Below are 27,659 nucleotides of genomic sequence, written 5' to 3' on the forward strand. Positions count from 1 at the left end.
TACCCAGGCCGGTTCCGTGCCTCGACAGGACTCGGGTCAGGGACACGGGAGGTGTGGGGCGCAGGAGGCGGCCGCAGCACATGCGTCCCCGGGAGCCAGGAGAGGAGCACGGGGCGGAGCGGGGCCACGGGAAGGGGGTCAGTGGCCGGGAGCCTGCTGCCCGTCCCCGCTGGTGGCCGGGACACGGGGGGCACCTCAGGCCTACTCCGCGCCCTTTGCCCCAGGCTGTGGGAGCCAGCAGGTGGTGGAGACAGACAGGGATGGGGTGTCCGGGGTGGGCGTCGGAGGTGGCACTGGGGGCCGGAGGCCGGGCCACGGGGAGCCCTCCTTGCACCCTCTGCTGGATCCTGGGGGGTAGGTGACCGCGGCACTGGTGACTCACCGAGCAGCCCAGGCTGGTCCTGCGGGAGGTTGGCCAGTGTTGCCTGACCGGCCCGAGGACCCTGACCCCCGCCCTACCTGGGACGCTGGTAGCAAAGCCACCTCCCCTCTGAGCACCTCTGTCCCTGGGGGGCAGACACTGGCCCCGGGCCTGCCAGCTCCAGGCAGGGGGGTGGGTGGGGGATGCATAAGGGCCGGTGAGGGACGAGCCGCCCAGCCCCCCCGCCCTCTCCCCCCCTGCTCCCAGCAGCCCCGCCGCCGCCGCCGCATCATCAATATTTCACGGGCGTCAATAAGAGGCGGTGGCGGGGAGGCGGCTGCAGCAGTGCTGGCACCAGCTCCGGCCACCGCTCCCCGCGACACTCAGCCTCCTGCCCTGCCCACACCATGGACGTCTTCAAGAAAGGCTTCTCCATAGCCAAGGAGGGCGTGGTGGGCGCTGTGGAGAAGACCAAGCAGGGGGTGACGGAGGCGGCTGAGAAGACCAAGGAGGGGGTCCTGTATGTGGGTGAGTGCGGCAGAGGCAGGGCGTGGCAGGGCAGCCCTGGGGCTCAGCCTGAGCCCCCAGCCCCAGGGAGGCATGGGGGGGACCCGGCTGTTGGAGCAGGGTGCCAGGCCCTGGAGCCCCCGTCCCCTGTACCCCAGCCCTAGTGTCCCCCGTCTCTGCTCTGCCCCTCTGCCCCCCAGGGTCCCTGGGGCAGGACAGCGAGAGGGCAGGCAGCCCGCAGACACGCCTGTCTGTGCACACACACGTGCAAGGGGGCACGGATGCAACCCAGGTCCCTGCCCCAGCACCCCCTTCAGGCTCCATGAGAAGCCTCTGTGGGCCGAGCCGGCAGGTGCTCAGCACCCAGGGACCCACCCTGTGGGGGGGCAGGGGGAGGAGCCCGAGCCCCGGGGTCCTGGGCAGCCACCCACCCACTCGGAAGCTGGTGACTCAGCTCTGTCCTGCGCCACTTCCTGGCAAGCTTGGCCTCTGGCAGCCCCCTGCCCGTCGCCCCTGCCCGGCGGCCACTTCCCATCCATCCCCTTCCTCCAGATGCGGCAGGAAGCAGCCTTTGAAGGGACTGCCGCTGACCCCACAGCTTGCCCAGCTGTTCTGTTTGCCCTGACGCCCCCGTTTCCTCCCCAGGAGCCAAGACCAAGGAGAATGTGGTGCAGAGCGTAACCTCAGGTGAGGAGCCTGGGACAGGGGCCGCAGGGCCAGGACCTCCAGGGGCCCCGGCTGGTCCTGAAGCCCCCAGCCCAGGGTCCTTACCCGCAGCTGGGACCCAGAGCCCTGCAGGGCCTCCTGCTGCCCCAGGGCTTCTCTGGGGTCACGGGGGTGGCCCAGGGCCTCCAGTTCTGAGCACTTGGCCGGCCAGGCCCCAGCTGGGGGAAGGGCGGGGCGCAGGAGGACAGGGCCCAGCCACAGCCACGTCCCCTTGCAGTGGCCGAGAAGACCAAGGAGCAGGCCAACGCTGTGAGTGAGGCCGTGGTCACCAGCATCAACACGGTGGCAGTCAAGACAGTGGAGGAAGCGGAGAACATCGCCATCACCTCCGGCGTGGTGCGAAAGGTGGGTCCCCGCCCCAGCTGGCCCCTCCCGGGAGGCTCAGGAGCAGCCCCACAGCCCCCCCCCACCTCCAGGGAAGCGCGGGTGGGAGCACCGCGGGACCTTCAGGCCCCTGGGTGTGGCTGCTGCAAAGTGAGGCTCCTCCCACGTGCTCCTGGCCTCTGCGATGGGGTGATGGGGCGCAGCTCACCAGGGCGAGCAGGGTCCCCCAGCCTCCTGGGTGGCACTTCCCCGGCCACCGGGCTGCAGGGGGTAGGGGGGGAGCGCCCCCTCGGGACCCCGCCCTGCACCTCCTTGCCCACGGGTGCGGGTGCAAGTGCAGGTGCGGGTGCAGGTGCCGGGGCACTGCGGGGGCGGTGCAGGGCAGCCTGGGGTGGGTGGCCAGCTGGCCAAGCAGGCTCAGCTTGGAGCACTTCACACTTATTAACTCGTTTAATCCAAAAAAATCCCCGGGGACAGGGCGTGGCTGTGAGGTGGGGCGGCGAGGGCCTGGCTGCGGGGCGGGGAGCTCCGGTGACCGAGCATTGGGGACCCCGGCTTCGGGGGAGTGCGGGGCCCTGGGCGCCCACCCTCAGGACCAGCCCAGGGCCCCATGTCCTCTGAGCGGCCCGCCCCTCGCACCCTGGTGACCCCCGTGGCCCCGGTGACCCTGTGCCTACATGGGGGGTGGGAGCTCCAGGCAGGGGGGCGCCCCAGGAAACTTCCTCCTGGATGGCCCTGAGCACCCAGCAGGCTGGTGACTATCGGACCATCATCTGTGCCTCTGGGCACCACCCGAAGGTACTCCGGGACCCAGGCCTGTCCGACCCCCAACCCCCAGCTAGGGAGGCCCTGGGGTGTGGCGAGGGCCTGGAACGAGGGCTGGTGAGTACTGGGGGGCGCCCCGAGGGAGACATTCCCTGGTGACACCTAAAAACCAGTCGGATGCCCACCCAGTGAGCCTCGGGGGTGCAGCACCGCCTGACAGCTCTCCATCGGCCGGCCTCAGGTGCCACAGGGCAGCGGGACAAGGCAGGTGGCCGCCACCCTTTGCCCAAAGGCCTGCCCCACGGCTGGCACAGTCTGGTGTCCTTTAAAGCCCCTCGGGGGCTAAGACTGGGATCCAGGCTGATTACCCCGGCTGGCGCTACGTGCAGCTGTGCCCCACCGCCCCCTGGGGCAGCCCACCTTAGGTGAGTATGCGGCTGGGGCAAGGGAGCAGGACGCAGGCAGTGGGAGGACTGGGTAACCCCTGCTGGCCCCCCGCGGCCCCGCTGAGCCCAGAGCCCATCTAGGAGGCAGGGAGAGAGAAGGGTGCTGTCGGGCTAGGGATGCGCCTGGAGCAAGCCAAACCTGATCCCTGCAGGCCCCATCGTCTGGGCTCCAAGGCCTTGATCCAGGTGCTCAGCCTCCCTGGCCCCATGAACGGAGATGACATACCCCTCCTCCGAGGGTCACTTAGGGGGCAGTCGGACAAGGGTGTACGATCCTGTGACTCAGCGATGCTGAGGGTGAGGCCAGGCAGGCTGAGCTAGGGTTTCAGGGCTATGCCCACCCACCGCACCCCACTGCACCGCACCCCACCCCACCGCACCCACTCCACAGGACCGTGCGCTGCCCAGGAGCCTGCGGGGAGCGAAGCTGGGCTGCAGGGCACTTGGCGCCCCTGCGGTGGCCCCCCAGGAGGCGCTGTCGCTCCCGGGGTCAGATGGGCCTCATACTCCGTCACCTCCCGCCCTCTACCAGCCACGGCGTTCGAGCCCTGGTTGTGGCCGGCCTCCACACAGCCCACATGCTCCCCTTTGCCCCCCGCAGGAGGACCTAGAACAACCTGCGGCCCCCCAGGAGGACAAGGCAGCCAGAGTGCAAGAGGAAGTGGCTGAGGAGGCAAGTGCTGGGCTCCCAGAGGGCCCTGGGCCTGCTTCCCCGCCGGGCCCCAGAGCGCTCGGGGCAGCCGCATGAGGTCCCCCCAGGAATGACCCCCGGCCCCGTCCACGCGGGGTGGCCACGTCGGGCTGTGTGTGAGGGTCACTGTCTCCCCCCAGGCCAAGAGTGGAGGAGACTAAGGCACGCAAGTCAGCCGCGGAGGCCCCAGGGAGCAGCCCTCCGCCTCGGGCCACCCTCCCTCAGAGCGCCCAGCCCTGGAGCGAGACCTGGGTGCCCGTGTCCCTGCGCCCACACCCAGCGCCCCACAGGCCTGTCCGCCCAAGCTGCCTCTGACACCTTCCCCTCCGCCCCCTCCCTCCCTCGAGGCCTCCGACCCCCGGCCCCTATGACCCCACAGATGCTGCTGTGAATTCAAATAAATTCCAACTAGAACTCAAGCCCTCTGCGCCGGCCTCCCGGGCCTGGGCCCCCTCGGTGCGGCCGCACCCGGATCGGGAGCTGGGCAGCCTGCCGGGGCTCTGGGAAGCAGGCCTGGGGCCAGGTGCCCCGCGGGCAGACCCTGGGCATTTCGGGAACCTCCTGAGAATAGGCACCCTAGAGGCAACGGGGAGCCCACACAGTTGTGTTTTTACGTGGAGGGAGTGGCCCCCTGTGGCTCCCGCAGACAGCCCGGCGCTGTGCCCCGAGCCCACGGTAACCAGAGCCGCGCCGCTAGGCCCGTGGCAAGGCCTCTGAGCGCTCCTGGCACACGCCTGACCCCATGGCTCCTCCTGCCGGGCCCCAGCCAGCCTGGGCTGGGCTTCCTCGTCCGTCACCAGAAGTCGTGTCCAGGATCATTAGAAGAGAGGACCTCTGAGATGCAGGAACACAAGCCTCCACCTTGAAAGTAGTAAAAATGAGCCCCTCCCAGGTCTGAGCACTTCACCTAATTTAATCCTCAGGACAAACTGTTGGTATGACCCCAATTTCCCCAAGAATGAACTGAGGAACAGAGGAACAGAGAGGTTAAATAACTTGTTTGAGACCACAGAGCAAGGCAGCCTGGGCCTGGGCAGACGCCAAGGTTGCCTGCTTCCAGAGCCGCCCAGTTAACTCCCATGCTCTGCTACAGCCACCCTGACGGTGTGGACTGGCGTGCTTATGGCAGATGCCACCCCTGCCAGGGTTTCAAAACAACCTGGGGACCAGGCTGGCAGGTGCCCTATATGAAGTGCTATGGGCATTGTGCCCGGGGTCCTGTTCAGAGGCAGCCGAGGGGCTCCTTCCCCTTTGGCACCCAGTCGCTCTGGGCTCATCTAGGCGACTTGCCCCAAGCCTCCAGCCAGAGCTGAGTCCACGCCTGCATTCAGCCACTAGGGAGACCACCCCTTTGACATCCTGCCTCAGTGGTGGCAAGCAGGGGTCAAGGCCAGCCCTGGTGACTGGAAGCCAGGCAAGCACAGCTGAGCAGGGTTGTCTCCCAGCCTGCTGGCCACGGGCATCCGCGGCTGAGGAGGCAGAAAGGAGCAGAGGGCTGCTGTCCCCCCAGGCCCCCAAATCCCACCGTGGGAGGAGTGAAGGGTCTGGAAGAGCTTCAGGGCAGTCGGGGTGGGTACTGCTCCTAGGTGAGCACACAAGCAGGCCCGTGCATGCCTGGGAGCGTCCACCTGGGGCCTGGGTGTGCCTGAGAGTTCTTTGAACTGTAAGACTGTAAGAAGAAGAGAGGAGGGGCAAGACCAAGAAGGTGACTGGCGGGGGGGGGGTGGGGGGGGGGACACCTAGACCCAGCCCCTGTGGACAGTGCACCACTAGGCTCCCAGGGCCATCTGCTTCTGCTGAAGGAACCTAGAAGGGTGCCTGGTGCTTAACTCCTCCCCTGCACACCTACTCAGGGCCCGTTCCTGGGCTCAAATGCCAACCATCTATGTGTGCCCCGTCCTGGAAGCCTGTAACCCACCCCATGGCACCTGCAGTGCTCTTAGCCTTTAAAACCCCGTGGGTGTGGGGCCTGGGTGCCTCAGTGGTTGAGCCATGGGTTGGCTTCCACCATAGGCATGGAGCCTATGTTAAGAAAAAAAAAAAAAAAAGGACCCCTACTATGTGCTGTGGGCTCCTGTGGCTGTGCCCGACTTTCCTTGAGGAACACCTGGTCCCCCCGTACCCCTCTTCTTACATGAGGAGCCCGGGGTGAATGGCCCAGTGGAAGGACCCCGCCCCCCACCGCCGAGTGTGGGGCATCCTCCAGCCCCTTTAACCCTCCCAGTAGCACTTTGGGGAGACTGTCTCCTCTGTCTGCCCATCAAGGATGGGGTACACTGAGGCTGGGAGAGAGGGACTTGCCGTGGGGGGTATGTGAACCCAAGTAGTGTGACTACGGTGCCTACCGCCTGAGCCGCTGGGCCGGCCCTATTCCGGCCCCCTCCTCCCCCGCGTTAGAGCCCGCGGGAGCGGACCGTAGGCGGGGCCTGCAGACGGGGCGGGGGGTGGGGGGGGTGGGGAGCGTCGGGGAGCGAGCTCCGCAGGGCTCTGCGGCTTCCGCACAGGTGGTCACCGCTTCTGCAGCGCGCCCGGGGGAGGGGACCTCAGGTACCCGAGGCTCGTCCCGCCCAGCTCGCAGGCCCCTGGGGACCCGCGATGGAGACCCCGGCCAGGGCTCCGGGCGCCGCCGGGACCTGCCCCCTCCCCGCCCTGCCTGCTGCGGCGGGTCTGCGGGGGTGTCTGCGGGGGGGAGGTCTGCGGGCGGGCCGGGTGGGGGGTGGGTCTGCGGGCGGCGCTGCGGGGTCCCCGCGGGCAGTGCGCATCGCCGCTGGGCCGCTGCCGGGCTTTGGGTCCACACCCAGCGACCGGATTCCAGGCCCCGCCTTGGGACGTTGGGTGGGGCCGCGCTCGCCCCCGTGCCTCAGTTTCTCCCTACACACCAGCACCGCCCACTTCCCGAGGTTGCCTGGAGCCGGGGCCGCGCTCAGCAGCCGCTCCTGCGGGATCCCAGCCTCGAGGCTGCGGCCACCGCATCCTGGGGGTCAGGCCGCGGGCGCCCCGCTACTCCAGCCCCTCTCTGCACCCCCGCCCCACCCCTGCACCCCTCGGCCCCTCCAGACCCGGTGGGGCCGCCGCCCGGGCCGGATGCGCAGGGAGGGGAGGGTTGAGGGGGGGCTGGAGCGCGGCCCAGTCCTCCGGGGCGGGTCTGCTGGGAACCGCCCCGTACCCCCGCTCCCCCCTGCCCCCCCACTCCCCCCCACCGCGCGGGGCGGGCCCTCGGGCACCTTATAAAGCTGCGCTGCGCGGGGCCCAGGGCGACCGGCTCCAGCACCCAGCGCCCTCCCGGAGCGGAGCCCTGGCCATGGCCGGCAAGGGCCTGCAGGACCTGAAGCAGCACGTGCAGGGGGCGGCCCAGGAGGCGGGTGAGGACGCCCGGCTGCGGGCCCAAGGCGGTTGGGGGGGGCCCTGCCCAGGGGCCCGGGCTGGACAGGGTGCCTTCCGTGGGGAAACAGGGTACCCCAGGAGTTCCGCGGACGGGCATCGCTGGGAGCCGGGGCGGAGGCTGCACGGGGCACCGGCCCACCCCATCCGGAGCGCCCCCGGTTCCTAGGGGAGGGCGAAGGCCCGGGGGGAGCGCCTGGCACCCCAGAACCATCTCTGCCCCCGACTCTGCGAGGCGCACTGGACCCGATGGAGTGGTGGCAGCGGCCCAACCCCGGCCTTGTCCTGTCCCCCACCCGTTTCCTTCCATGTGTTCACCCCGAGGGCCTTCCTCCCCTCGCCCCAGAGGGCAGGTCCCCAGCCTTGTTTCTCCACCTCCAGCTCTTTCCTCCTCAGGCCTGAGGTTCCGTGGCTGCAGGGGGGCTGGGGGGGGCGGCGGGCTGGGGGTAGGGAAGGTGAGGAGCCCGCCCCCCCCCCCCCAGCTGCTCCTCCAGTCCCAGGTCAGCCTCCCTCTGGACACCAGTTCCCAGTGTGTCCGGCCCATGTCCCAGTCAACAGATGACACCCAAACTAACTCCCTCCTTCACCAGGGCCCCAGTTGCTGAGGGGCCCCCTCAGCACTGAGGGAACCCCACAGTCGCTCCCCTGGAACCAAAGTGCTACCAGGAAGCCAGTGTACAAGGCCCTTCCTTCCCGGCCTCACCTTCCCCATCTGTGGCCCAGACTGGTTCTGTCACATAGGCCAGGTGGGGAGGCTTTGGGAGCCAGACCCAGGGCCTGCCTGACGCGCCCCCACCCCCCACCCCCCGGCCCAGAGTCTGAGTAAAGCAGGTTCTTTCCTGTTCAGCAAAAAGGATGAGTCAGAGCTCTGGAGGCCTGAGCCACTTGTCTGCTCACCCAGCAGGTGGGACCCACTTGAGCCCCTGGAAACCCTGTTCACCACAGGCAGGAACTCGGGTCCAGAGGATATGGCCTGACCTTGGAAGCGTCACCTCTTCTCCGGATTTCATCTCCTAATGCCTCCAGTTGCCTGCCCACCGAGGCACTAGCATCATTGCTTGTGTGCCCTCTGGGGCAAGGCACGGAGACAGGGGGAGAGGGCCTCGCAGAAGTCGAGTCCCCAAGCACGAAAGGTGGCAACTGAGGCATCTGCATTAGGCTTCTGGGGAGAAACTGTGGAAAAGGGGACAGGGTCCTTCCTGTGCCATGCCCAGGAGCAGCGCCAGCCCAGATTCCAGCTCCAGCCTCCCTTGGGATACTTTTCTCTGCAATCCTGGATTTGGGAAGAGAAGCAGGGCAGAGGGGAGGAGCCCAGAGTTATAAATAACCACCAACACCCCAGAGGCAATGGAAAGGGTGCCTGTGCCTCACGGGCTGGATAGCCTTAGTCAAAGGACTTTACTTCGATGGCATCGGACCCTTGGGCCTGTAGGACAGGCTACTCTAGAGAAAGAACAGATGTGGGGGAGCAGGGGTGGGGCCCTGTGGTCAGCATTGTGGCGACAGGGTCTAAAGGCCTCATCTCTCTGTTCCAGTGACTGCGGCAGGAGCGTCGGCCCAGCAAGTGGTGGATCAGGCCACAGAAGCAGGACAGAAAGGTCTGGCGGGCTGGTGGGCAGGAGGGTGGGCGCCCCAGCACAATCCCCACCCTGTGCAGCCCTCGCCCGGACACCCCTCTGCCCTGAAGGCCCTCTGCCCACACTGCTTCCTGGGGATGGTGACCCAAGCCAGCCCAACCCTCCAGGGCTCTGGTTCCCGGGGCCTGGCTCTCATCTGCTTTCTCCTTTCCTTCCCCAGCCATGGACCAGGTGGCCAAGTCCACCCAGGAAACCATCGACAAGACTGCTAACCAGGCCTCTGAGACTTTCTCAGGTTTTGGGAAAAAATTAGGCTTCAAGTAATGCCAGAGGGAGACATGGATGACTGGCCTCCAGGCCCTGAGCTGCGGCGAGCCTTTGGCCTGCTGCCCTATTAAAGCCCTGGTTCCTACCTCGTGTCCGCTTCATGCCTCTCCACAAGCTGGGCCCAGCCCTCTGTGCCTAGAGCTGAGCCCCCGTATCCAGAAACCCCGCCCGGACAGCCAGAACTCAGGCCGACAGTGTCCAAGGGTCTTTGCCCAAGGTCTCAACTGCAAATACAGAGGTACGCGTGCCTCCCGCTGCCATCTGGGGCCACCCTGTCCCCCATTCCCCAACGGCTCCCCCCACTCCGGGAACCCCACCCTCCTAGGAGGGGACACCAGGGCCCCTCGGGCTCGAAGGGCTCAGCTCAGGGGGGAGGGGGGCGAGGGGCTGCAAGGGCAGGGGCTTCGGGAACTGCTCCCTGGACCTGGGCCTGGAGGCTGGGAGCACAGGCTGGCAGGACCTCGGGTCGCGGGGCCCTGGGGACGACGCGGAGTCGCAGGAGCAGGACTTCAGCACCCCCACTCCCCCCGCGGGGTGTTTACGCACCGACCCCACCCGGCGGTGAGTCACCGCCAGGCCGGGAGGCTGAGCGCGCCCGAGCAGCCGCGCCCCATTGGGGGGAGGGGAAACAGGCTGAGGGAGCCCCGCCCACGACACGCCCCGGGAGCCCGCTGTAGCCCCGCCCACGACACGCCCCGGGGAGCCCCGCCCACCGTACGCCCGGGGTCGGGGCCCCGCCCACAACCCCGTAGCCCCGCCCACGACACGCCCCGGGAGCCCGCTGGAGACCCGCCCACAAACCCGCCCACCACAGGGCTCGGGCCGGGGCCCCGCCCACAACCCGTAGCCCCGCCCACGACACGCCCCGGGAGCCCGCTGGAGCCCCGCCCACCACAGGCCCCGGGGCCGGGGCCCCGCCCGCCGCCCGCCCCACAGACCGCTGGAGCCCCGCCCACAAACCCGCCCACCACAGGCCCCGGGGCCGGGCCCCGCCCACAACCCGTAGCCCCGCCCACGACACGCCCCGGGAGCCCGCTGGAGCCCCGCCCACCACAGGCCCCGGGGCCGGGGCCCCGCCCGCCGCCCGCCGCCCGCCCCACAGACCGCTGGAGCCCCGCCCACAAACCCGCCCACCACAGGCCCCGGGGCCGGGCCCCGCCCACAACCCGTAGCCCCGCCCACCACACGCCCCGGGAGCCCGCTGGAGCCCCGCCCACAAACCCGCCCTCCACAGGCCTCGGGCCGGGGCCCCGCCCACAACCCGTAGCCCCGCCCACGACACGCCCCGGGAGCCCGCTGGGGCCCCGCCCACAAACCCGCCCACCACAGGCCCCGGGGCCGGGCCCCGCCCACAACCCGTAGCCCCGCCCACCACACGCCCCGGGGAGGGGCCGCGGTCCCGACGGCAGGAGGGGTCCGCGGGGCGCGACCCTGGCCCAGCGCCCCTGCCTGGCGCCGCCAGGCCCTCCGTGGGTCCCGCAGCGCCCTGGGGCCTCGGGCCCGCAGGTTGGTTCCCCCGCAGCACCTGCCCACGCAGGCGACGCCGGCCCGGGACGCCCGCCTCCCTGGCTCGGGGCTGCCCGGTGGCCGCCCTCGGGCGCAGCCCTGCTCTACCGGCCCCCGTCCCTGCTCCCGGGACCCCAGGCGGTGGCGGGTCCCCATCGGCGAGGCAGCCTGCCCAGGTCTCCCCCAGGGCCAGCCCGGCCCCACCCCTGGGTCCCTGCTCCCCGCCTAGTGTGCTCCTGAGGCTGCTCCCCGCGGCCCACGGGGAGGCCGGGGGGTCTGCGAGGCTGGGGTCCTTCCAGCGCCTGCGGGAGCCCGCCCCCGGTGGTGCAGGGTCGGGAGAGGTCCTGGGGCCACGAGGGGGGCTGGGTGGCATCGCTCCGGCGGCGTTCCTCCCCTGGTGACCCAGATCCCTCCTGACCCAGGGCTCCGCGGAAACTGCCCCAGGGATGGGGGGGCCCAGCTGCGGCCAAGGAGACCGGGGAGCGCACCTGGGGACCAGGGGGCCTCAGGAAAGAGCTTTCCATCCAAAAAAAAAGGAGAATTTCTGTGGCTGGAGGTGATGCTTGCAACCTTGGCGGCCACTTGTAACCAGGGAGCAAGCCTGAGGACAAGCCAAGGTGCTGGGAGCGCAGAGCAGGAAGGGAAAGGAAGGGAGGCCCGGGGCCCCAGTTCCTTCAGTCAGTCCCGGGGCGCATCCTTGCACCCACAAGAGGATGTGGTTCCCCCGTGTTCAGCCCTGAAGCTTCGTCTCGCTCCCTGCCCCCTGCCCCCTGCCTCCCTGCCCCCTGGGCCTGGGCCTGACCCTGCTCCTAACCCCCAGGACTTGGCGCGTGCAGCTCCCTCCCCCCGGAGGACTGCTGCGGGGGAGAAGGCTGCGGCCACTGCACCTGCTGGGTCTTGATCAACCCTTCCATTAGCGATTCCCCCAAATAATTCCTGATTCTACAGATTCCAGTCCCTCATGGAGCCAAACAACATTACGTTGTGGGGGGTGCCTGGTTGAGCAGCTGCCTTGGGCCCAGGGCGTGACCCCGGGGTCCTGGGATCGAGTCCTGTATCAGGCTCCCCGCCAGGAGTCTGCTTCTCCCTCGGGCTGGGGCTCTGCCTCTTTCTGTGTCTCTCAGGAATAAATAAAGTTTTCTTGAAAAACAAAACAAAACATTACATTTCAGTTCCCCTTGACTTCTCAGCTCTGATTCCTGTTAAATTACAAAGTACATAAGAGACAAGGAGCAGGATTTTCTATTTTCCACTTTCTCTCTTTAACGATTTATTCACTATAGAGACGGAGAGAGCCCGAGGGCCGGCTGCTGGGGCAGGGTGACGCAGTAGCCCTCTGCAGCCGGCGGGCACTGAGGAGGAAGAGAGAACCCGCGGCGTTCATCGGGAAGCCCCTGTCTTCCCGACGTGGGAGGCTGTTGGGAATCCCAAGTCCACATCCGAAGTACCGGTGGGATATTGTCTGGGAGGGGGCCAGGGCCCGAGGCCCCCCACGCTCCTCCCCGCAGAGTTGGACCCACGTGCGCAGCCCTGGCCCCGCAGCCTCTTAGAGCCAAGCCGGCCTCGAGGAGTCCCAGCCTCCGGGCTTCAGCCCCTGCCCTGTCAGGGGCATGTTTTCTCTGGGAACGCGGGGCTCCTCCGCAGTCCCGCCCCTCCCCCCCAGCTCCTGGGCCTCACCTTCCTTCTTTCTTCACGTCCTCAGTTCAAGGACTTCTGGCTGGAGGGCCATCTAGTCTAGTCCCGGAGCTGCAGGCCTGTCCCCCCACCTGCACGGGCCCCACCGCACTTCCTCGCCTTCCCTCCTTGCTCCTGCCGGGCTCCCCTGCTTGTGTCCTGGCTCCTGGCTTGGATGTGTGTGGGGCTGGCGGCCTTCGCCATCCTCCTCCTCCTTCTCCTCCCTATGGTCTCCAAAGGAGAAGGGCGACTATTCAGAACTAAGCAGCTGCCCCGCTGCCTGCGCTCTGGCGTGCTGAGCCTGCGGGCTGCGTACAGGGAATCCACCTGCGCCCACCTGCGCCCACCTGCTCCTCCCCGCCCCGCCCGGGACCTGCCCCTGGAACTGCCTCAGCAGGCCTCCCCCCTCAGCCCCAGTTGAGTTCAGTCAGTGGGGAATATTCCGGAGAGCAGAGGGGAGGGCAGGTACTTATTCCTCCCACACCCTCCTCCTTGCTCGGTGGCTGCTGCTCCTGTCCCGGGGTGGGGGGCTCCTAGAGCCACGGCCGTCCTCGGCATCCATACGGGCCCAGGATGACCCTTTTTTTTTTTTTTTAATTTACTCACAAGAGACACAGAGAGAGGCAGAGACACAGGCAGGGGGAGAAGCAGGCTCCCTGCGGGAAACCCCATGCGGGTCTCGATCCCAGGACCCCGGGGTCACAACCTGAGTCCAAGGCAGATGCTCCACCGCTGAGCCACCCAGGCGTCCCCAAAATTTGACATTTATGACACTCACAGCTCAGCTCACAAAAGCAGGTGTCCTGCTCTAAACGTAAGACAGCCCCGAGGACTGGAGCATTTAAAATAAACATGTTTTATTTTTATTTTTCAGATTCGCTAATTGCTAAGTTGGCAACTTGTTATTGGAAACATCGGTGCTCCGTGACTGGGTGATGTAGCCAGTGGGTCCTTTGCCAAATGAGCTGTTGACCACATTCCACTGGGAGGATTAGTCGGCTCCTCTGAAGGCCTGACTGTCCCGCGGGAAAGGCTGGATGTGACCTGTGACTCAGGCCAGGCAGGCCCAGGTGCCCGTGTTCCCAGCTGCTCCCTGGGGCCTCTTCCGGGGTGGCACCAGCTGGGTCATCTTCAGCCTCTCGCAGGCCGTGCCGCTGGGCCTGAGGCCTTGCTGGAGCCCAGCCCTGCGTGGGAGCGCCGTGCACAGGCTGAAAGCCGGAGCTGGAGCCCGGAGGCCGAGGGCAGCAGACCTGGGCCAGGGCACCGCGATCTGGGCCCGGGCCGTCCAGGGCAGCCGGGCCTCTCCAGGCTGCTGAAGGCCCCCAGCTCCTGTGGGGAGGCCGAGGGGGCCCTGCCCACAGCGCGGGCCTCCTGGCACCAGGCAGGAGTGTGGGGGCCGTCAGCCCGTGGCACCCGGTGGGCAGACACTAGTCAGGCCTCACTCCCTGCCCTGGGCCTCGTGGCATCCACAGGGACCACAGTCCCAGCCCTCTGCCCCCGCGACCAGCCCCATGCGCTGGTCACCCCGGGGCTTGCCGCCACGCGGCCTCCCCTAGACAGCTGCGACGAGGGGCGGGGAATAGAGTCCTCTGGAGCTTGGCATACGGTCCCCGACTCCCAGCGCCACGGCCACGAGGGCATGGCTGTCCCCATTTTATAGACGTGGAAACTGAGGCTTCGGTTGGGCCCGTGACTAATGGGTGCGGCGTGCGGCACGTGGCTGGGGCGTCTGTCCATCCCGGGTAATGAGGGACGCAGCCTGGCCCTTAGGCATGTGACAGGTCAGGGCCGGTAGAGTGGCTTTCTGGAATTCTGGCTAGGGCTGGGCACACCTTGCCCGGTGGTGGTGGGTCCCCCTTCTACCCCCCTAGGGCCTCCTGGGGGCGCGCTGACCTCGCAGGGCCCCTCCCAGAAGCCTCGTCCCATGCCAGGCTTTCTCTGTGCAGGGTGCTGGGTGCTCCTGTGAGTCGCTCCCTGCCAGCCAGGGGCCACTGGCTTTCCGGTCAGTGCTGTGTCCTCCTCAGCCTTGGGCCAGGCACCGTGATGACCCCGCAGGATGAGCCCCACACACACTCATGAAATTTCCAGTGAAAGCTGCAGACGCTGCAGGCTGAGTTCCTGGGCCCGATGGCCCCGCTGCCCTCGCTCCTGGGCCGAAGGGCCCCCCAGGTGGCCAGGTGCCCAGGCCCTCAGGCCCCTAACTAGGCCATCCTGGGCATCCCGGACGGCGGGCTGGAAGCCCGAGGCCCAAGTGGGTGCGCAGCCCCGCCCGGCCTCCTGCCTCCCCAGGCACCCAGGCCGCGGTGGGGCAGGGCCTTGTCCCGAGCTGACTCCGTGGGCCCTGGCGGGTCCCGGCCCGGGGTGCGGGGTCTCGAGGCCAGAGGGGCAGGGCTGCAGTCGGAGCTCGGGGCCCCACCCGGCCTCTTTCCCACCCCTGCGCTGACTCACCCCTGACCCACTTGGCGGCCCCGGGCGCAGGGCCAGGCGCCTATAAAGGCAGGCGGGCCCAGGCCCTGCACCCTGCTCAGTTGCCACCTGTCACCGCGCCATGCTGGGAGGCCTGGGGAAACTCGCCGCCGAGGGCCTGGCCCACCGCACCGAGAAGGCCACCGAGGAGGCTGGTGAGGACCCCGAGGCTCCTTTCTCCCTGGGCCCTTCTCCCAGGGCTGGGCCTGTTGGAGGCTGATCCCACACCCCCTGGGGGGCCCTGGCCCCGCGAGGATGGGGCGGAGGTGGCTTGGGCGGGATCCTGAGCGGCCATGGCCCCAACAGGCCTCTGTGGCTCAGACCCGTCCCTGGGGCCTGGGACGAGGGCAGGAGGGACGGCAGCACAGGGGAGGCCCCGGGAGGTGCTGGGAGGGCCTCGATGGCTGGGACCCTCAGGCATCAGAGTAGCCCCAGACAGGAGGGAAGAGCCGTTTCCACCTGGGCCATCGGTTTACAGCTTCAAACGGAACCGGGCGACTGGGTTCCACGTCGGCCCTGGGGCCAAAGGCCATTTCCAATTTCTCTAAAGTCCTCAGCAGCCCCTGTCTGTCCACAGACACCGCGACTGTGTCGGGAGGCCAGTCCAGGTCCCCCCGGTTGTGCCTGGCCGCCCGCCACCCGCCCTGTGTCATCTGCTGGCCTCAGTGGCCTGCCCTTGTCACCGTCCCCCAGCCCCTGCCGCGGCCCGACTCCTGACGCCAAAGCCTTCCGGGCTGGCTGCTGCCCCCCAACTCCAGACACCCCTTGGGGGTCTGTTTCCCTCCTGCGGCGTCAGGCGGGGGCGGGCCCGCACCCCAGAGGTGCCCTGACCTGGGGACAGGCCGCCCTTGGCCCCAGGCCCCGTGGGGGAAGGAAGGAAGGCCTGCTTGTGCTTCCAGCCGCTGCCAGGCAGGGCGGGCATCCAGGTGTCCGCTGGGCTCTCAGGCTGCTGCCCCCGCCCCACCGGGTCGCGGACGTAAACCGGGGAGTCCCGCCCGGGGTGGCGCCCGGGATGCCCTGGGCCGCGGGCTCTCACTCTGGGCTTCTCATCTTTCCAGTTCACGCCGTGGAGGGAGTGGTGAAGGAGGTACTAGAGCACGCCAAGGAGGCCGGAGAGAAAGGTAAGAAAGGTAGGGGTGTGGGGTGCGGGGGTGGGGGGGTGGCGGGGGAGGAGGGCGGCTGGAGGAGCCGGAGGGAAGCGCGGGTAGGAGCGCAGCCCGCAGCCTGGGCCAGCAGGTGAGCCCCGCCTTAACCCTTTTGCGGGGAAGGAGGCCAGCCGGTACCCCGCGGCCACCCCGGAGCAGGGGCGCCCCCCCAGAGCAGATACAGTCCCCATCCTTTCTGTGGAGGTCACAAGGTGACACACACCCATGGCAGCACACGTGCACGCGCACTGGGTCCCTCCCATGAAACACTCCAGTTGTGTAAGCATGAGGTGACAGGCGGGCCAGGCACCCAGTGGCCACAGACATTGGAGTGATGGAGGGTCCGGGGCCAGGGGTTGGGGTGAGGGGTCGGGGTCAGAGATCGGGGTCAGAGCTCGGGGTCAGGGCCGGGGTCGGGGCCGGGACGCCGTTCCCGTGTCCGCAGTGGGCAGCGGCTGGGAGAGTTGGGGTGGCCCGTGAGTGGGGACCAGCCCGTGACAGCCCAGGTGGGCCCGGTAAACCCCCCAGTACGGACCCTCCCAAGCTTCCGCCATAAAGGAAGGGCAGTAGAGCGGCGCCGGGAGGATGCCCCGCGACCTGGGGCTGTGGGACCTCCAGCTGTGGCCCCCCCCTTCCCCGGCTGCTGCCCTCTCACTGCCTTGCTCCCTCCCTCTGCCAGCCGTCGCCGATGCCCTGAAGAAGGCCCAGGACTCCGGAGAGAAAGTAGTGAAGGACGTCACCGCAACGGTGACCGAGGCCGTGACGGGCGCCGTGGCCCACGCCGTGGAGGGCCTGGGCCCGCGGGGGCAATGAGCAGGCCTGAGGGGCTCCCGCGCCTCAATAAAGGGCCGCCCCACCAGCTTGTGGCCACTCCTTCCTGGGGCAATGGAAACACAGGCCCCCCAGGTCCCCGCGGGGTGGAGGCCAGCCTGCGGCGCCCTCTGGGTCACTAGGTCCCCGCCCCATACATCTCTCCCAGCGCCACGGAGCTTGGCTGGTCGTCAGGGGCGGGGCTACCTGTCCTAAGAGATGGCTTGCCCAGACGCTGCCCGGGGCCCCCGACACCCTGGGGCCCCCGACACCTCACTGCCCCCCAACACCCCGGGGCCCCTAACACCTCACTGCTCCCCAACATCTCACTGACCACCGAGACCCCAGGGCCCTGACACCTCACTGCCCCCCAACATCTCACTGCCCCCCGAGACCCTGACACCTCACTGTCTCCCGAGACCCCGGGGCCCCGACACCTCACTGCTCCCCGAGACCCCGGGGCCCCGACACCTCACTGCCCCCTGAGACCCCGGGGCCCCGACACCTCACTGCCCCCCGAGACCCGGGGCCCCGACACCTCACTGCCCCCCGAGACCCCGGGGCCCGACACCTCACTGCCCCCCGAGACCCCGGGGCCCGACACCTCACTGCCCCCCGAGACCCCGGGCCCCGACACCTCACTGCCCCCCGAGACCCCGGGGCCCCGACACCTCACTGTCCCCGACATCCTGGGGCCCCGACACCTCACTGCCCCCTGACACCCTGGGGTCCCTGACACCTCACTGCTCCCCGAGACCCCGGGGCCGATACCTCACTGCTCCCCAACACCCTGGGGCCACCGACACCTCACTGCCCCCCGACATTCCGGGGCCCCGACATCTCACTGCCCCCAACACCTCACTGCCCCCCGAGACCCCAGGGCCCCGACACCTCACTGACCCCCGACACCCCGGGGCCATAGACACCTCACTGCCCCCTGACACCCCGGGGCCCCCGATACCCCAGTGCCCCCCAACAGCCCCGGGGAAGGCGCAGAATCAGGCGCACACGCCCCTGGGGCTTCCGTGAGCCGTCCCCGTGGAGGATGGCCGGCAGGCTCACTCGCGGTGCTTCGTGTTCGGAAAGGGTCCCGGAGAAGCACGTGTGGGGTCAGACAGTCACAGACCCGGTCAGGTAGTTATGGGCCCCGCTAGCCGCCCCAGCCCGGTCAGGCCCCAGGAGCCAGCGGCCGAGAACGCCCAGCCCTCTCCGCGCCCCGAGGGGCAGCACCCACGAGGTAGACGTGTGCGAGCGGCACCTAGCCTGGCCTTCGGCAGGGAAACATCGCTTCCTTATCTTGCCCGAAGTTACTGGTTCTTCACAGAAATTGGACGAAAAGATGTTTTAAGGAGCATGAGAGTTGGTCATCACATTTCTGGCTTTTTTAAAGAAGTGGCTCCTAAGTCGCGAACAGCCCCGGGAACATCTAGCGTCCTGGCGTGGAGCCTGTGCCGCCACAGCTACATCTGGCCTTCGCACCTTGCTTTGGGCCCTGACGACTTTTGAATTCCCCAGTCTAATCCTAGCTAGAGAGAGAGGGAGGGGGAGCAGGAGGGAGGGAAAGGGGGAGAGGGGGAGGGAGAGGGAGGGAGGGGAGGGAGGGAATCGTGGGAGGCAGTGTAAACTGGAGAATTCCCCTTACTGAGACTGTCCTGCCGGCGTGCACAGATAGGCCTAGTGGGGGACACCCGGATCACCGCGGCCTGGAGCTAATAGCGAGCGTTGGCAACGCCCTCACACGCCCGGCGGACTCACCTGGACGGTGGGCTTGGCTCTGCTTAGTGGGCTTGGCGCATAGTGAGTGCCGACATGCGGACTTCTAGTGTATTGGAAACCATATCCCAGCTTGAAGAGCGGGACCCTGCCCAGATGGCCACCAGTGGGGATTGGTTAATGACTGTTGCACGTGTATGTGAAGTGGCATTCCCACGACTGTCACGGAGAACGAGGGAAGGTAAATTAGAAGCTATGACATACGTATGTAGGAAGGGTTGGTTTCTGTAAAGCAAGGTCATACTCGTGGAAAAAGAGAAGAAAATTGGTAGCATGTACACAGCAGACGTACTGAGAATTTCATGTCTGTGTCCGTGGGAGCAGAAGGAGCTTCCTCCCTTACATGACAGGTCATGATGCTTGAATTTAAGAGAAAGCCGACATGACACACACAGATTTTAAAATGTTGTTGAGGGGGCACACACTGGCTTAGTCAAGGTCGTTTGCTGCTGAAGAGCTTGCTACTCAGAGTTTATTGGTTTGAAACATTATTTACCACTTGGTGACAGGATGAGTGAAGAACAGAGCATTTAGAAACTTCTACACTGAGGAATGCCTGGGTGGCTCAGCGGTGGAGCATCCCGGGATCGAATCCCGCATCGGGCTCCCAGCATGGAGCCTGCTTCTCCCTCTGCCTGTGTCTCTGCCTCTCTCTCTCTCTCTCTCTCTCTCTCTCTCTGTGTGTGTGTCTCTCATGAATAAGTAAATACAATCTTTTTTTAAAAAAGGGACATTGCCTGGCCCTCCAGGAGTGTGATCAGCAGATGGTGCTTGTTGAACAAGGTAAAAACCAGCTCTGGTTGTCGAACTTGCATGGCAAGTTGTATGTGAACTAGTCACAGGAAGCAGGATCACATGCCTAATGCTGATGCATTAGATTAACAAACAAATCGGTCCTTTGCCACAGGGGGCTGGAGAAGCACTGCCCACGGTTCCTTAACTTCACCTTGTAGCGTGCTGTTCTAGAATAAGTGCTTCTGTCATTTTCTCTTCACTGTGCGTGTTGTGCACCGAGTGGTATGACATCAGCCTCAGACAAGCTCTATCTAAAGGTATGTTTATAAAAAGCAATAGATAGTGAGAAGTTGGTGAAGTGGGTCCCTCCAAAAATTCTCTCCTCCATAAAAGTAATGAGAAAACTGGCAAAAATATAGTCAGAATCAACTCTTTTCAGAATTCTTAACCAAAAGTGTACGGCAATCCCAGGAGCATTTATGTAAAACCAATTAAAAATAAACAGGGATCCCTGGGGTCTCAGTGGTTTAGCATCTGCCTTTGGCTCAGGTTGTGATCCCGGATTCCCGGGATCGAGTCCCACGTCGGGCTCCTGCAGGGAACCTGCTTCTCCCTCTGCCTGTGTCTCTGCCTCTCTCTGTGTCTCTCATGAATAAATAAATAAAATCTTAAAAAAAAGAAATCTCTGTCCAATCATTAGCTAACCATGAAGCTATCTGGATAGAACCTTCAATGGCAAAACACAACAAAGAAAGCAGACTACAGAACTAGTTCAGGAAAGTCACTAAACTAACACTCAACAACAAACACCAACAAGATATCTGCGGGGAGGGCAGTGGAATCTGATTTCAGGGTTGCCACATTACATCACTTAGTATGTCTAGTTTTCAGGAAGAAAAAGATATGCAAGGCAAGACATTATGGCACATTTGAGGGGGAAAAATGGAAACTGTCCAAAATATTGGACTTACCAAAGACTTTTAATCAATTGTTTTAAACATGTTCAAAGAGCTAAAGGAAAGCACATCTCCAGAATTAAAAGTGTAAGACCAATACCAAATAGGTATAGAAACTATAGAAAAGAATGAAATAGATATTCTAGAGTTGAAAGTACAACTGAAATAAAACATTCATCAGAGCGCTCAGCAGCAGACCTTAGCAGGCACATGAAAGAATCCGTGAACTTGAAGACACGTCAAATGAGGTTCTCTAACCTGAGGAACGGAAAGCCAAACAAATGAACAAAAAAAAAAGAGGATTAGAGATGAGTGCATCACTGTGCACAATGGGGGTCCTCGAGAGAGAGGAGAGAAAGAGGCAGGACGAGTACTGAAGAAATAACAGCTGAAAACGAATTTGATGAAAATGTAATAACCCGATACTTCCACGAAGCTCAGTGAACTCCAAGTAGGAAGACGCAAACACTGCACACCAGGCATAGCCCTAATCAAACTGTTCAAATCCAAAGACAGAGAAGAATCTTGAAACAGAAAAGTAAGTCATCACATGAGAGAGAGGCTCAATGACATTCACAGGTGACTTCTCATCAGAAACCGCAGAGGCCATGGGCAGGAGGGTCACCTCCTCAAAGTTCCCAGGGAGACGGTGGACCAGCACCCACAGGTGTCTGTCCTCACAGGGCCACAGTCGGATTAACCCATTGGACCGCCGCTCCCTGCTGCCGACCCTGCTGTCATCAGGGACACATGGTGGACCCAGGCCTTGGCCTGTCCCACCAGGGTCACGACCCGCAGCAGGGTTGCAAAGATCCAAACACCAGCAGGTGCCGCACCCCCCCCCCCAAGCCCCCGGACCTGTGCAGCGCTCTGTGCAAGCTTCCCCAGGACACTGTGCTTATGGCAGCACTGCCTCCACTCCGCTTACAGGACACCGCCCCAGAAACTTTGGCCAACAAGGCTCCCTGGACGGTTCCAGGAGTTCAACTCTGAGATAGTGGGTTTTTTTTTTTTTTAATTCCTTCATTTATTTTTAATTGAGGTGAAATTTACATACCATACAATTAAGTGTTTTAAAGTGTCCAGTCCAGTTATGTTGGCAAATTGAATTTAAATTTAAAAAAGGTAAAAAAAAAAAAAAAGCACAGTCCAGTGGCACATACTGTATTCACAGTGTTGTGCAACCATCACTCTTAGTTTTAAAACTTTGTTATCAGGATGCCTGGGTGGCTCAACAGTTGAGTGTCTGCCTTCGGCCCAGGGCGTGATCCTGGAGACCCAGGATCGAGTCCCGTGTCGGGCTCCCTGCAGGGAGCCTGCTTCTCCCTCTGCCTGTGTCTCTGCCTCTCTCTTTGGGCCTCATGAATAAATAAATAAAATCTTAAAAAAAAAAAAAAAAAAACTTCGTTATCACCTCGGGGCGCCAGAGTGGCTCAGTGGGTTGAGCATCTGACTCATGGTGTTGGCGTGGGTGGTGATCTTGGGGTTTGTGGGACCGAGCCCCGTGTACCCCCGTGTACCGCTTTGTGCTCAGTGGGGAGTCTGCTTGGGATCCTCATCTCTCCTGCCCCTCCCCGCACTGGTGCATACACTCTAATAGATGGATACATCTTTAAAAAAACTAACCAAACCGAAAATTCCCTATTACACCGCCTCAGCAAAGACCCCACACTCGTAGCTAATCGCTCCCCAGCCCCCGGCAGCATGAATCGGCCTTTTGTATCTGTGGACACCTGTTCTGGGACAGCACATATGCTTTGTTACGAAGAGGTCTATCAATTGCTTTCCCCACATCGATTGAGATGATTAGGTGGTTTTTCTTTCCCTCTATCCTATCAGTGGAGTGTGCGACTGTTATCTTACGTGGTGCCACCCTTCCATTCCTGAGCTAAGTCCCACCTGGTCGTGATGTGTAACACCTGTCGTGAGCTGCTGGGTTCAGTTTGTCAGTGTTTTGCTGGGTATTCTTGTGTCCACAATTGTAAGGGATATTGGCATGGTTTTCCTTTTTTTGTGAGGTCTGTCTGGCTTTGGTATCAGAATGCTGGCCTCATAAAGTGTTTCATCTTCCGGAAGAGTTTGAAAAGGAGTCGTGGTGACTCTTCTTTAAACGTTTGTTATTGTTCATCAGACCTGTGTAACCTTGGGTTGGGCGATGGCATCTTAGCTCTAACACCTAAAGCACAGCAACCAAAGATAAATGGATTTGACTCCATCAAAAAAAAAAGCAACATATGTGTTAAAGGACACCATCAAAAAATTGAGAAGACACATCAACAGAATGAAAGAAAATATTTGCAAATCCTATCTGATAAGGGTCACACCCAGAATATAACAAAGAACTCTTAGAAGTCAACCACAAAAAGATAACCCAATTAAAAAAAACAAAACAAAACGGGAAAAGGATTTAAATAGAATGAAAATGAAACATTTGAGGTTGTTTCAAGTGGCTGCCCCTGCGGAGTGGAAGCCGGGGGAAGCCGGGCGTATAGATTTGGAGGTACAAGCTGCTGTTCACAGTAAGACTCGAAATTCTCAACAGGGAACCCCGCAGGGGACACTTGGCAACGTGAATACATTTTTGATCGGCATATCCAAGAGATGCCATCGGTTCTAATGGGTAGAGGCCAGGGATGCTGCTAAACATCCTACAAAGCAGATCCCACGACAAGGAACTATGTGGCCCCCACCACCAACAGTACAGAGGTTGAGATGGACTAAATCACTGTGTGAGCTTTGAAAATAAAGAAGCCAAAAAAAAAACAAAAAACAAAACAAAAAACCAAAGAAGCCAATAAAAGTTATTTGTGAAAAAGAAAATCATTAACAGGGATCCCTGGGTGGCGCAGCGGTTTGGCGCCTGCCTTTGGCCCAGGGCGCGATCCTGGAGACCCGGGATCGAATCCCACGTTGGGCTCCCGGTGCATGGAGCCTGCTTCTCCCTCTGCCTGTGTCTCTGCCTTTTTCTCTCTCTCCCTGTGTGACTATCATAAATAAATAAAAATTAAAAAAAAATCGTTAACAAATCAAAAAAAAATTTTTTTTCACGGGGTCCCTCTGCAAGGTCCGTAGCGGTATCCGCATGCGCTGTTTGAATGCGTAGCGTGGCTAAGAAAGTCTACGGGGGCCTTGGGGAATAGCGAATTTACTTAAAGCCAGGGAGTTAAGAGGCTAAGGTTTTCTTAAAAGAGTAAGTAAGGTTTTCTTAAAAGAGTAAGTCCCCAATCCTAGGGAGTTGCCAGAAGCAGTGCTTCTATTCCTGCCAGACAGGAAGCTTCTGCGTCTCACTTCCCTAACCCTCACCTATCGGGGTAATTAGACTACATTCCAGAGCAGGGATGCTCGAGGCAGCAGTAAAGACTCCAGAGCATTCTGCGCGTGTAACTGGGGCCACGTGCAGCTACCTCGGAAGCAATTCCCTTTAGAGCCTTCTACGCAAGTTCTCAGAAGAATGAGAAAGAATAAGCTGGGCAATTTCAGTGAAGCGGAGAGACTAATTGACCAGCATTTTCAGGTCCAAACCTCTAGAAACCAAGCAGACACCGGCAGTCTGCTGGCTTTCTGGAGCCAGCAGGCACCATCCTGGCTTCTGACATTAGCACCAGCAACACATGTCGCTGTGGATCTTCCCTCTAAGAAACCACTATAAATAGTCCTAAGGTCAGCCGAGGGCCACCAGGAAGACCCATCATCCCCCTTTCACGCGACCTGAACCCACTGCCCAGCCCTGGATTGTTCCCCTCCCCCTACTTCAGCCTCTGCCCAGAGTGCAAGTGGACAGACCAGCGGGGACGGCCTCCGTGTCCCTGGTGCCGGGGGTCTTGTTTACCTATTGCCTAACTCAGGCCTCAGTACTGCAGATGTTCTGGGCAGAACTGGGACAAAACAGAGTCCGGCTGAAAGCTGAGCCCCAGACTTGGCAGCCAGGTGACTGGTAGTCAGGTCTGGGATCTAGTTCTGCTGACAGCGGTCAGCAGTCCGTCTAAAGTGGTTACATGCTGTGGCTAAGTCATTAATTAAAAACCCTAATCAATGAAACGCTCCTCTACTTAAAAAGACTAAAAATTACTTGAGCGTGTCAGCTTTCAGTACTAAAACCTCTGCCAAGAGCCATCGATATTGTTCAACAGAATGAAACACAGAAGAATTCAAGAATAAAATCTGGACGGCTCGTAATACTGTGGGAAGAAATGTTACACAGGTAGTCGTTTCAAAAACTTTAGAGACCCGACTTAGTTTCATTATTTCCTAAAAGAGTTACTATCAAATATAAAAACACAGAAACACGGGAAGCATAAGCTTTGGAAAAGGTAGACTTTTAATAACTGCTTTTATCACCAGGTTAAGTCATGCAGTTACAAAGTAGTTAGAAATTTTGAAAGGATATTGTTTAAAAAAAAAAAAAGCTCATTCTTACATAAATAATATCTAGTACTTCATTGGGACACTACTGTTTAAAAGGCCCTCATGAAATAACTCCCAAACAAAACACTCAACCCAAGGATGTTTCCAGCCCAGTGGTAATGAAGCTGCGAGCAGAATTCAGGCCTCTCAGGGGACGCCGAGGCAGGCCGAGTCGGGGCCCCTGGCAGGGCTCGGAGCCGCCAGCTAGACTCCAGAGCGGGAGTCCAAGTGGTTTTTTCTGGGACGCTCTACCTGAATTATTGTTCAATTAGACAACACAGATCTTCAGAAGAGAACAATTAATTACCATGATAAGGAGGTTACTGCACTCTTTGGACTCTACGTCGTAACTGCGGTTAGTAAATTCTGACAGTCTTAACAAAAATAGCCTCCACCATTGGCAGGTGTGAAGATAACTTAACTCTCCATTGGACTTATTTTTTTGCTGGACAACAATACATGACTGATAAGCTATAAATGATACTGTTTTATATTATAAAAATACTAGCTTCTTTTCATTTATTATGTTTATAGGCATTCACTGCTCGAGTCAAGGTTAGGCTTGGTAAGTGATTAAAGGCAATTTTATTACAGCAGCATGTACTTATTTTATTCTAAGAGAATAAAATGCATAAAGAGAAACAGCTTTTATCTTTGTTGCAATCTGTAAAACTGAGTTATTTTGCTGATGTAAAATACCAGTAAGTCACTTGAGGACCATGCCACCCTCTGAAAATGCCCCACACCTGCTGCTCAGAGGCGTCAGAGCTACCGCAGGTCTCAGACTCGTCCAGAGCCGAGGCAGTGAGCCACTGGCTGCTGCTGGGCAACAGGTGCATTCCCGGCCCCAGGATCTGCCCTGGGGGTCCCACCTTCCCAGAGCAGCCGAGGAGCAAGGCAGCACAGCTGGAGGGAAGAGACCTTCCATTTAAAGGCAAAAATACCCAAATGGCTCTGTGGCACAGGTCGTTTCTAGTTCCATATTCGTCGGCCGGTACATGATCCCCTAACCTTAATTTCTTTTTCTCAAAGGGGCGGATTTGGACTGATGTGTTGAGCGTGATGTCCATTTATCTAGTAAGTCGAGAGAGCACGCGCGAGAGATTTCTGTGGCTACATGTAAACTTGTGAAGGGTCTGCAGACGAAGGGGGGAAGAGGGCGGTGAAGAGGTCAGCCAGGTGTCTATGTGAAGGTCACCCCAGCTTCATTGTAGACCTTGAAGACCTTCTCAATGGCATTGACGTAGGCGGCCGTTCTCAGATCCAAGCCCAGGTTGTACTTCATGGCCGTGCGCATGATTTGCTGGAAGGCAGGAGGAGACAGTGACACAGGCGTGAGCCGAGCAGCCCCACCCCGGGGAGGCCGCCCCTGCCTTGAGCTCGGTACGCTGCTAGAGGCAGCAAGCTCCCTGCTGGGCCCTGCGAGCATTCCACAGAGCTAAGGATGCTAGGACAGGGTGCCCATGCCTAGGCAGTCTTGTGAGGGTGCTTGGGCGTGCAGACTGTCTACTCTAAAAGGGTGAATTTAGGGTGTCAACTACTAGCTCATTAAAAAGACCGAACAACAAGCACCACCAATAACGTCTGCCTGCGCGATTTCAACTTAAAGCCACACAGAATCTGAACGAGAAATTAGGAAAACTGGACTCAAATTGTGTTTCAAGTCCTGAATTAAGGACCTAGTCACCCTTTGCCTACGCTCGTTCTCTGGCAAGGGAGCCTCCTGAAGCCTGCAGGGCGACCCAGACGGCCGGTGGCGGGGCATGTGCTAACCGCCGAACCTCACAGTGGCCCAACCTGCAATTACCGGTTCACCCCGGGCCCGGCAGGGAAGTGTATGAAGCCCCTGGAGACCCTGCCCGTCAGGGGCACCGGCACCTACCCGGGCGGAGCGCTCCATGGTGTAAGCTAGGCCAGAGTGCACGATGTCCTTCTCGGAGGCGCCCTAGGGGAGGAGCAGACGGTTAACATGGCCACGCACACACGCTCACCTGGGAGCGCAAGGACTGAGGTCGGCACGCAGCCCTGCCCCGCGGCCCCTGGACGGCGGCTTCAGTGGTGGCGGTGTGGCCACCATTTACTCTTCATTCCACGTGACGCCAATAGTCACCAAGAGGATCCCGGGGGGACGCCGCACGCAGGACGGTGGGGTGTGGGCCCAGGGCAGAGGAGCCTGGCCTACTCTTCCCGGGCTCCGCACTCAGCAGTGCTACCCACGCTGTGCCCGTCACCCCACCCAGCGGGGCTGGCCGCGGTCAAAGGCGGCGGCTGCGAGAGCTGGGCTGTTCCAACCCAGGGTCCTCGACCACAGTAAGCTCGCCTGCCAACTACTCCTCCCATGATTCATTTGCTTCATCAGACTCCTCTAGGCAGTTGTTTCCAGCCCCACGTCAGCTATGAATCCTGCCACGCCGGCTGGAAACTCAAAACAGGGTCACCCACCAAAGGGGGTCCAAGCTGCCCTCCATTGCGAGCATTTGCGTCACGTCGGGAGGCGCGCACCTGTCACCCCTGTATCAAGAGTGCCCGTGGCAGACTCTGTTCTGTCCTATCAAGTCACAGGAAACAAGACGTTTCCCGGGTGGGGCATGGATTCCCACTCATGCACTCCTCATGGAACACTTGTGGGGCCCGGCCAGGGGCTCCTCTAGGCCTGGGGGCAGAGGGATTGTCCTGCCCTCAGGGACCAGTGTCCCGGTGGGGGAGACGGCCAACACCCATGCCTGATGGAGGTCATTAGACCCCGAAGTGATCCAGCGGCTGCGGCTTGGAGAAGAGGTGACGGAGTCGCAGAGGGCGAACGGAAGGAATGGCTGCGGAAGGAGAGGCCCGAGGCTGTGGGGTCTTAGGAGGCGAAAGAAAGGGATCCCGGAGGCGCCGTCGGCTGTGAGAACAGGTGCTGCGCCGGGAGAGGACAGGAGGGTGCCGGGGGTCCGGGTGGGGGTGTCAGCAGAGGGGAGCGGAGGGGAGGGACTGCACGCAGGTGCACGACTCTTAAGGGCGTTGCTATGAGGGAGACAAACAAGAAAAAGTCGGGAAGGGGAACCAGGATTGAGGCTGTTTTTTTTTTTTTTTTCCTGGAGAT

At 61.8% G+C, this 27,659-nt stretch overlaps 4 protein-coding genes across 7 annotated transcripts in view; 3 read left to right on the forward strand and 1 right to left on the reverse strand.

Moving 5' to 3' along the window:
• Window positions 1-4: 4 nt before the first annotated feature.
• SNCG (synuclein gamma) lies at window positions 5-4,239 on the forward strand. Of its 4 annotated transcripts, none has more exons than XM_025434499.3 (6): window positions 5-137; window positions 632-889; window positions 1,514-1,555; window positions 1,812-1,939; window positions 3,731-3,802; window positions 3,961-4,239. In XM_025434499.3, the coding sequence occupies exons 2-6, from the start codon at window positions 769-771 to the stop codon at window positions 3,979-3,981; spliced, it is 384 nt and encodes a 127-aa protein (XP_025290284.1). In that variant the 5' UTR covers window positions 5-137; window positions 632-768; the 3' UTR covers window positions 3,982-4,239. The 4 variants fall into 4 exon arrangements, 1 of the variants encoding a protein (XP_025290284.1); XR_004815288.2 differs by lacking the exons at window positions 5-137; window positions 3,961-4,239 and adding exons at window positions 2,616-2,800; window positions 2,925-3,108 and having other exon boundaries at window positions 3,731-3,804; XR_007410190.1 differs by lacking the exons at window positions 5-137; window positions 3,961-4,239 and adding an exon at window positions 2,616-3,108 and having other exon boundaries at window positions 3,731-3,804.
• Window positions 4,240-7,021: 2,782 nt separating this feature from the next.
• ADIRF (adipogenesis regulatory factor) lies at window positions 7,022-9,190 on the forward strand. The gene is made up of 3 exons (XM_025434806.3): window positions 7,022-7,182; window positions 8,737-8,799; window positions 8,999-9,190. Exons 1-3 carry the CDS (start codon window positions 7,122-7,124, stop codon window positions 9,100-9,102), a joined length of 228 nt encoding a protein of 75 aa, XP_025290591.1. The 5' UTR covers window positions 7,022-7,121; the 3' UTR covers window positions 9,103-9,190.
• A 10-nt stretch (window positions 9,191-9,200) lies between these two features.
• FAM25A (family with sequence similarity 25 member A) lies at window positions 9,201-16,755 on the forward strand. Its single transcript, XM_049109101.1, has 5 exons — window positions 9,201-9,343; window positions 13,160-13,355; window positions 14,232-14,906; window positions 15,810-15,872; window positions 16,576-16,755. Exons 3-5 carry the CDS (start codon window positions 14,834-14,836, stop codon window positions 16,707-16,709), a joined length of 270 nt encoding a protein of 89 aa, XP_048965058.1. The 5' UTR covers window positions 9,201-9,343; window positions 13,160-13,355; window positions 14,232-14,833; the 3' UTR covers window positions 16,710-16,755.
• Window positions 16,756-24,465: 7,710 nt separating this feature from the next.
• The window catches only part of GLUD1 (glutamate dehydrogenase 1), a 34,094-nt gene continuing 30,900 nt past the window's right edge, over window positions 24,466-27,659 (reverse strand). Inside the window, exons 12-13 of the mRNA XM_025434310.3 lie at window positions 26,457-26,519; window positions 24,466-25,877 (exon numbers count right to left, since the gene is read on the reverse strand). Of these exons, the coding sequence (XP_025290095.1) occupies window positions 25,758-25,877; window positions 26,457-26,519 (183 nt within the window). The 3' untranslated portion in view covers window positions 24,466-25,757. The remainder of the gene's footprint in view (window positions 25,878-26,456; window positions 26,520-27,659) is intronic.

This window comes from Canis lupus, chromosome 4 (genome assembly GCF_003254725.2).
Source record: "Canis lupus dingo isolate Sandy chromosome 4, ASM325472v2, whole genome shotgun sequence".
Lineage (NCBI taxonomy): Eukaryota > Metazoa > Chordata > Mammalia > Carnivora > Canidae > Canis > Canis lupus.